This window comes from Rutilus rutilus, assembly GCF_951802725.1.
Source record: "Rutilus rutilus genome assembly, chromosome: 4".
Taxonomy (NCBI): Eukaryota; Metazoa; Chordata; class Actinopteri; order Cypriniformes; family Leuciscidae; genus Rutilus; species Rutilus rutilus.
Genome location: NC_140212.1, coordinates 27,764,162 through 27,773,787, shown reverse-complemented (window position 1 = coordinate 27,773,787; position 9,626 = coordinate 27,764,162). Strand labels below are relative to the sequence as shown.

General features: G+C 35.4%; 1 protein-coding gene across 1 annotated transcript; it reads right to left on the bottom strand.

Moving 5' to 3' along the window:
* Positions 1-423: 423 nt before the first annotated feature.
* On the bottom strand, positions 424-8,996 carry LOC311289982 (uncharacterized protein). The gene is made up of 3 exons (XM_084408263.1): positions 8,757-8,996; positions 7,609-8,316; positions 424-3,446 (listed from the first exon to the last, which is right to left on the bottom strand). The coding sequence occupies exons 2-3, from the start codon at positions 7,778-7,780 to the stop codon at positions 2,410-2,412; spliced, it is 1,209 nt and encodes a 402-aa protein (XP_084264389.1). The 5' UTR covers positions 7,781-8,316; positions 8,757-8,996; the 3' UTR covers positions 424-2,409.
* Positions 8,997-9,626: the final 630 nt, after the last annotated feature.

Genomic DNA, 9,626 nt, shown 5'->3' with positions numbered 1-9,626 from the left:
CGAAAAACTAGTTTGGAAACACTTTTTGTCTAGAAAAAGGGCTTTAACGCCAATAAATGTTGTGTCATATGACAGAATAAGCATATAGTATGCAGCGTTGGTGACTTTGCTCCCGTTAAAGCACTGTTTCTCTGCAGTTCAAAGTAGCATTAAATCTATTATATTCATATTAAATTGTATGTGAAATTATTTATCTCTTTTGGTAAGAATAAGATGTGATACCTCTCAAACAACATTCCTCCTTATTTTTGTAGCCTAATTTTGTCCGTTTTTTTACAATCTAATAAAAGTTCATCAGAAAATAATAGCTCGTTTCTGAATATTGTTTGATGATCAAGTATTGATCTAAACAGTCTTTATAACAAAGTACAAAAAACATGACACTTGTTAATAAAAAATAATTTTATGTATACAATGTAATAATATATAATAAAGTTTTGCTTCAAATGGATGAGGAAAATATAGCGCCTTGAATATATCTGCATCAAAATAAAAATAGGGCATCTGTCACATAAAGGAAGGCTGTTATAGTTTTCAAAGCTGACAAAAAGAAAGGTAAAATACACGTTACTTCTGTACATGAATAAATAAAATGTATGTCATAAAATCATGATTCCATGGTCAGAAGCTGGCTACTTGACAAATGAAAATCACAAACATGGCACTTGTTAATAAAATCATTTTTATAAATACAGTTTATTAATATGTAATGTATCTACTATAATTTTATCTCAAACAAATTAGGAAACTAAAGTGGGTTGAATCCAAAAAGCTCTAAGCGAATTTTAGAATTAAGACGGCAGCTCTATAAACCATTTAAAACAGTTAAATATCGGACTCTGAAAAAACCTGGATGTTTTTGTTCGATGTTGATGTTATTGAACTCTGAAACCAGAACGAATAACTTTTTCTTTTTTTTTTATCTGAATGATCTAAATGTGTTCTCGGCTACGTCAAACCGGCTTTGACTGCATGGCAAGGCTTACGTTAAAGATTGTTGCTATGTGACCGAACATTACTACCAATCATTTTGATGAAACCTAAAATTTTGCATGCAGGACAAAAAAAGCTGCCCTGTGTCCAAACCCATAAGATTTGTCACATAAATGCAGTAACATGCAGTCCTGTCAGACAAGCTGTCCCACTTCGCTGTGATCTTCTGATTTCCTAATTTAATAATAGACTCATTATTTGACGAAAATAGTAAGCAGTAATCTAGTGAATTCCAATTGTCTCATTACTCTCAGCATTTTACAAATATTTGGGATGTGAAAGATACAATTACAAATTTCGCAATCTTCTTTTAATGCATACTCACTTTGTCGATAACAAAAGGTAAAAAGTGGATGGAAACTTGGCTATAGATGCACAAAGCTGGAAAAGGCTTACAGAAGCATTGCTAAAGATCTGGGCATCCATGAATTCACTTTCTACAAATGTAGTAAGTTCTAGGCTGTTGAATACTCAAGAGGCTTTCGCACCGGAGGAACCATTTCATAGTTCCTAGAACTATTGGCGATTTTAGTTCTAGAAACTCCTCTTGGAGGAACTAATTTCTACTTCAGAGTAGGGTCTAAACCAGCACTATAGGAACTACCAGTGACGTTAGTGTTCGCTGATTGGCCAAACACACGCAAAACACCAGCACCCACCATTTTTTAAAAAGGCTATGTAAACACACAGATTATAGCCTATATATTTACTCCAGAAACTAACTCTACGAACATGGAAAACAGTGATAGATGGGCCTCTTAACCTTTACGCTGAGGAGAAAATCTAACGCGACTTTGAGGGGACCAAGCCAAACATGATTATGTATTTCTGCTCAGCAACACTGGACATCTACCACACGACATACGCTACTAACTTTTCATTACTGTCTACTTTCGATGTATAACATTTCTATCTAATAACGTATTAGACAGGACTTTTAGACAGATCGTAAACTAATGAACACGGAGAATGCGAGCACTGTGTTCAGTGGCGTCAAAAATAGGTCCGCCACTCCATCAAAATAAAAGTCACAATAACAAGCGCAGCTTACGTCACTTCAGAGTTCCTACTGGCGGTGCGAATGCAACTAGGAAAACGTTCCTAAGGGAACCATTAGTTCTCAGGGAACCACCCTCGTGGCTAGTTCCTAGAACGACCCAGGGCGAAAGCCCTTTATGTATTCAATCTAGATATTTTCAAAGCGTTCACAAACTTATTCTTGCCACTGTAGATAGATGGATATTGATTCCACTGTATTAATCTTAATGAAGCGATGAGTGATGCCTCTATACAATCAAAATGAATTTTACACAGATGGATATGTTTATGGCGCCATTTAAAACTCATTCCACATAAATAAAAATAGTCTCACATCAGAGTGTCGTCGGTGTAATAAAAAATCTTTTGCCATCACCATTAAATTGTCTGTGAAGGTGATTTTTGAAAGTGCTCCTTTTTCTGCAATGTCTTTTCAGAATGAGTTTGCAAATGACATTTCAGTTCTGCTCGATATGTGAAACTCTTCTCACACTGAAGACACGTGAAAGGCTTCTCTCCAGTGTGAGATCTTATGTGCGTCTTAAGGCTTTGTTTAACAGTGAAACTCTTTCCACACTGAGGGCAGGTGAAAGGCTTCTCTCCAGTGTGAACTTTCACGTGAACATTAAGGTTTGATTTGTTTGAGCAAGTTTTTCCACAATGATGACACATAAAAGGGTTTTCTCCAGTGTGAGTTTTTACATGATTCTTAAGGTGACTGCTGTCTTTGAAACTCATTCCACACTGATGACAAATAAAACAATTCCCTCTTGAGTGAATCCTCCTGTGGGAATTAAGGGCGACTCTTTGTCTGAAACTCTTTCCACACTGATCACAATTGAAAGGCCTCTCTCCAGTGTGAATCCTCATATGGGATTTAATTGTTGCTATATGTGAAAAACACTTTCCACATTGAGGGCATGTGAAAGGCTTCTCTCCAGTGTGAATTCTCATATGGATTTTAAGGCTTGCTTTTCTAATGAAAAATTTTCCACACTCTTGGCAGGTGAAAAGGTTCTCTCCAGTGTGAACTCTCATGTGGGCTTTAAGTCTGTATTTTTGAGTGAAACTTTTTTCACACTGTTGGCAGGGGAACGGGTCCTCTACAGCGTGAACTCTCTTATGTTTATTAAGGTTTCCTTTTTCAGCAAAACTTTTTCCACACTGTAGGCAGGAGAAAGGCTTCTCTCCAGTGTGAATTCTCATGTGGACTTTTAGGTTTACATGTTGATTGAAACTCTTTCCACATTCTTGGCAGGTGAAATGACTTCTAGCTCTCGACTTTTGTGAGGAAGTATTTTCAGTCTGTGAGCAACTAAAAGATTTTTTTCCAGTTATGAAATTAGGATTTTTATATTGATCTTTCTTTTCCTTTTCATTCAGTTCTTGACTCTCTTCATTCAGGGCCATCAGGTCTAGGGTGAAAAAAGACAAATTAACCTGTTTAATGGCTCAAAGCAACAGACATCAAAACATTAGACATTTAAAGCATTAAAACCAACACAAAGCAACCAAACCTAAAACATGTATGCTAAACCCTATACCAACTAAGCTACCAGAAGAGGTGTTATCTGAAATCTCAGAACGACTTTATATACATATATACCTCTGAATCAAATAAAATCGTATCATGTCATGTTTTGAGGTATAGATAAATACTGAATCGCTGGCTATTACAATCAATGTTGGATTGTATCGTGTGATTTACACCTCTAAATTTAATCTATGGCCCCCTTGGCGCCGGCCCTGTGCTCATGTCACAGTTACAGCAGTTCCTGTTTCCTCTAAAATGTTTTAAAAAAGGTTTTTGTGCACAGTGTAATTTATTTGATATAAATTTGATGTAAGTTCTATATTGCATTGTGGATACCTTATATCTGTAATTTGAGTGAAAATAACAAATCATTCAAATATAAATAAGAGTTTTAGTGCAAACAAGCCATTAGATTGCAATATAATATAACCAATATAATAATAACTAACACCACATGCTTGCTAGATAGCCATGGAAGAATATATTTGATGTAATCTTCTTTTGCAGAACCCTAAACCGAGTGCAACATTGGGAGCCTTGGATTCTTGGGTCCTAAACAACATACTCGGTTGGCTGAATTTTTTTAGACTCAAAAGAGCATCTAAAAGATACGGAGCCCCTGAGGGGACCTTTGCAAAATAATACAGACTTTCGCGTGCTCACGCGTTACAATTTCCAGTTTGCGTTATAGTGTCATTACTACAAATGTGGGAAAAGGGATGAGATGAGAGTGTATGGAAACAGTTGGATGCATAAAAGCCACTAGAAGACAAGCCTGCAACCTTCAGCCAAAAAAAGGAAAGGAGACCAGAGTCTGTTTTTTTTTTTTTTATTGATATCAATGGAGATGGAGAAGAGGCTTCACAGAACCGTTTTTGTGAGGAAATAGCTTATTTAATGAATCGACTGCATGTCCACTAATCTTCAACACGTTTTGCGCTAAACAATACTTTTGTTGGGAATGATATGTAGATTTTACTAGGCTAAAAGGTTATTTTATGAGAGAATGCAAAGAAGGGAATGTCGCGACAGGTAGGATCCATTTGCGGCATTACCATAGTATTTAATAGTAGTCTAATATTGAGTGATATTGTATATGGTCTAAAGCAGGGTTCTTCAACCCTGCTCCTGGAGTACCCCCAACACTGCACGTTTTCTTTGTCTCCCTCAAACACACCTGAATCAACTCATCAGCTCATTATCACATGGGTTAATGACCTGATGAGTTGAATCAGGTGTGTTTGAAAAATAAAAAATAAAATATTTTTAATTAATTAAATATGTATTAAATTACAATTAAGTTTTTAGTGTAATCTTAAATGTAGTTTTTTTGCGGCCTGCAATGACTAGTACTTTGCAGCTAATAGAGATATTCATGCTTTTTTTCCTACAGTTGATCAAGCATTTGTGTTACAAAATGCAAGATGTCACGTGTCATCCGCAGCGTTTCCTCCACTCGCACACATTACACCGGGGCCCGGGATAATAGGCTTTAAAAATATTTATTTTGTTTAAAAAATATTCTATATTCTAAAACCTTGTTTAATTATATTAGAGTAGTAGCCTAGGCCTACTCCTCCTAGGCCATCCAAAGTTCATTCTTGTTCATTTTTGGTGTTCATCATCGTTCACGTTTTTTTTTATTGTTTTTTATTAATGTTTCTTTATTCGGATCCATTTGCGATCCATTCCATTCTGAATAAACAAACAACGCAGTTTACATGCTTCGTCCTTGTTGCACTATTCATTAAGATAATAGGCCTAATTAATAAATGCATGCACAATTATCCGTGAACTTGATAAATGTTGCAGATGTGTTGTAGCCATTAAATAAGCGCATTTAGTTTCATATTTGTTAAAATATTATGTTATTTTTTTCCATCTATGTTGATTATGAAAAGTGAACAGCACGAGTAAGATAGGATGCGCAATATATCGACAGACATGGAGTGGGTCAGACATGATTTGGACCACTTCATTAAGTTTTGTTTTGTAGAAAGCCTTTCTTTTAAAGTGAATTTCGTTTTGTATAAATTGTATCTTAATTTTAATATTTTTTTCATCAACCAATTGCTTGTATTTAATAAGAAGCAAATATAGCAGACAATATCATCATGGAGGCGCCGGCGCACCACGGTCACTTGCATTGCACGTGAACTGGAGCGCATCTCATCATAAATTAACCGAAACTCAGCGTATGCCTCACAGACATGAGAAATACATCTGAAGAAAGCTTGAAATGTCTTTAAACGAAACATTTCAAAACAAAAAGAAATAGGCTACTCTCTGATTATGTTATCCATGATGTGGGACCTGATATTCATTTGTTATATTCATGCTTTTTTTTCCTACAGTAAAGCACAGTCCACAAACAATCTCAAATGCAAACTCCCTATAAGACAGATCTCTGGAGGCATGCTCCAGCACACTCTCATCTCATCCCTTTTCCCACATTTGTAGTAATGACACTATAACGCAAACTGGAAATTGTAACGCGTGAGCACGCGATAGTTTTCTCATGTGCACGCGAAAGTTTCTCGTGAGCACGCGAAAGTCTGTATATATTTTTTTTTTTTTTTTGCAAAGGTCCCCTCAGGGGCTCCGTAAAAAGAAGTCCATTTACTTTTTTTTCTTTTTTTTTTCAAAGTTGATAAAGAATTGATAAATGAGTTCTCTGATTGTAGTCATTTTATTCCTTTAAGTCATTTATACATTATTTTGTTATACAGTATCTGTTCGAACCCTGGTTTGAGCTAAATTCTGCAGCTCCTCTGGATTTGAGGAACCCTGTTCAACCATTGATGGTTACCAAACAGAAAAGATTGGATTAGTTAGAATCTTTCCAGACTAAAATTTGTAGGCCAAAACCTGGAAATGAGTTACCATTTTAGCACTTCCGTTTCCATCGTACCAAAGTTAATGGGTTTTTGTTTATATGGCTGAAAAAAGGTGTGGTAACACAAGCTCAAGATATCTTAACGTTTTATTCTACGACATAAAATACATCAGCATTACCCTGGAAAAGTTGTTGGAAACTTAGTGATGGTTGAAGTCGTTGAACCGTGGTGTAAGTTCGTTTATAGCCCACCTTTAGCTTTTTACTTCTGGCGACTGCATTTAGGCTTCAAATTTTATAAAAGTTGTGTTCATCTGTGATAATTATCTTAATGGACAAAACGTGCTAGTATCATAAACTTTTGTTGATCACAGAGATTGTTTTTAGCGATAATCCAAAAGCCTATGGAAAAATCCTATTGGGTTTTTATTGAGGGAACCAGTGTGATGCAAACTGCCTGTTGGTCTACAAATTTACCTTTAACCTGCACCACTCTATAGAGCTAATCATTTAAACCACACACCACTGACCATTTATCTGCTCTGCCCAGAATAGAAGTTTCATGCGATTACTTTTCCTGTTGTTTTTAGGTTTTCGTCATGGTAACAGTTCAGTAGTAGTATTCAGATATTTTAGTCAGGTATCATATCAAAGTCATAATTTTGGTATCGTAACAACATTAGTGTAAAAAGTAAGATTTTGTTAAATACTGATGCATAATTAAGAAATGAATGGTTTTCATTAAAGTAATTGTGTTTAAAGTCACACAAATAATAATTTTGTTTAGGCTGCTACCATATTTTTCCAACTTGAATGAGTAAATGTATGTTCCCAACTTGGAGTAAGGAGTAACTTCATAAAAAAAAAACCTTTCCCTTTAAAACCTCACTTATGGGGCTTATGCTACTCTGAATAATGCCTGAACTTCGTATTTTGAGCACTTCTTGCATTGTTGTTGTTTTTGCCTCTTCATGATGACTCGCTTAATTTAGTCCTAATTTGTAAGTCGCTTTGGATAAAAGCGTCTGCTAAATGACTAAATGTAAATGAGTAAGGAGCTTCTCAGGTGTACTTGAAGCAAGGTGTTTAGCTGGTCATGTGATCTAAACATGCCTCAACATCTTGCAAAAATATTATTAATTCCTGCAGAGCTGGACATTTTAATAAGGATCAAATGACTGAGTTCCGCTTTGAGAATGAAACCAACCTGTGTGTTCCTCGGTATCTTCTTGTTTCACTCTGAATGTATCTTCAATCTTCCTTTCTTCACTCTTCTCTTTAATAATCACCATCATTGTTTGTTCCTCAGTATCTTCTTGTTTCACTTTGAATCTTTCTTCAGTCTTCATGTCTTCACTCTCCTCTTTAATAAACGCCATCTTTATAGTGTGTCACGTGGACCTCAGTTGCTTCACCAGAATTTTGTGTGTGTTTGGACAATCTGTCATGATTAAGATGAGAATAACCAACAGAAAGAAAAATAAATCCAAACGAAATCTCTGGGTGTGTCTCAATCAGCTCTAGTTCAGTAGTCAGCACTGGTAAGCAGGAAAAAACACACGCAAACAAGCCCTTCAAATTATTAAAAGAACACAAATTATAGACACTTATGGTGTTATGATTTATAATAGCCACTTAATGGTGTTAAATCATGTTTCATAGATTACACGTTAATCAAAACATTTGCTAATTGTGTTTGTGTTCTTGCTGCATTTCTGTTTTGATTCAGTGATTCGAATCGCCGCATGCAGACGAGACCTGCTGGTGGTCTCGTCTGCATGCGGCGATTCGAATCACTGAATCATTTTGCGTAGTAATTGATTCAGTCGACTCCTGAGTTTCAAAAAGATCCGTTTCTCCATCTACTTGCCAGTGACCGGATTCGTGTTCATGATTATTCATTCGTATTCATTCACTATATATGACCCTGGACCACAAAACCAGTCTTATGTGTAATTTTTTAAAAATTGAGATTCATACATCATCTGAAAGCTGAATACATAATCTTTCCATTGATGTGTGGTTTGTTAGGATAGGACAACATTTGGCCGAAATACAACTATTTGAAAATCTGGAATCTGAGGGTACAGAAAAATCTAAATATTGAGAAAATCGCCTTTAAAGTTGTCCATTTGTATTGGCGTTAGTGCTGCATCCATTCACAAAAATAAATGTTTTATATATTTAAGGTAGGAAATGTACAAAATATCTTTATGGAACATGATCTTTACTTAATATCCTAATGATTTTTGGCATAAAAGTAAAATCTATAATTTTGACCCATACAATGTTTTGTTGGCTATTGCCACAAATATACACGTGCAACATAAGACTGGTTTTGTGAGCCAGGGTCACATATAAGAGGCGAAATGAGACGTACCTTTTCTGTTTCTCACGTGTGGATGCGCTATAATCACGAAACAATAACATTCATGAATGTTAAATAACGCATTTCAACTTTACATTCAATAATTAAACATTAGTTTAAAAATGTTAAACTATAAAACTATCTGAACGGTTTGCATGTATTTAAACACTTTAAATACAAACCTTTCTCCAGCCGAATCAGACGCAGGAGCGCGGCGCAGCTTTGTGACGTCACATCACCCCTCCAAAATAAAAGTCCTGTATACACGCTAAACTCAGATGTGTATAGGACATTCACATACAAATAATACAACTTATATCAGAGGCATTCGGAGTTGAGTTATTGGTGAAATATATATTTAAATGCATGTTGGTTGATAATGTGCTGAGAGAATAACTACCAATTAAAAAGCCTTTGAACCTCATATATGATATTCTGTCTAAATGGCTAAACACTAGTGTTTGTGTGCAGAAACCATTTATACAAGTGATCAGGAATTTTTTTCAGTAACAAACTAATTTTTGTTCAAAGCAATTTTTTTGAGAACTTAATTTTTTACTATTTTACAGTAAACAAGGGTTGTCAATACAATTAAACCTTTATTAGGGCCACAGACAAAAAACAAACAAAAATAAATATTCAACAATCAATAGGTAACAGTTTGCAATTTAAATGTTAATTTAAAGGGGTGGTTGATTGCTATTTCACTTTTTTCATTTTAAATACTGTGTAATGTTGCTGTTGGTGCATGAACAGTATCTGCAAAGTTGCTGCGCTGAAAGTTCAACGTAAGCGGAGATATTGTCTTTTAAAAATCAGGAAGTTTAATGCCTACAAAAACGACTCGAATGGGACTA

What these genes read in the sequence shown, in the direction of transcription:
- LOC311289982 (XM_084408263.1), bottom strand. Translation starts at nt 7,780, where the DNA reads ATGGCGTTTATTAAAGAGGAGAGTGAAGACATGAAGACTGAAGAAAGA. An exon ending in AGATACCGAGGAACACACAG is followed by an intron (nt 3,447 to 7,608) that starts GTTGGTTTCATT and finishes TTTTCACCCTAG; the next exon opens with ACCTGATGGCCCTGAATGAA.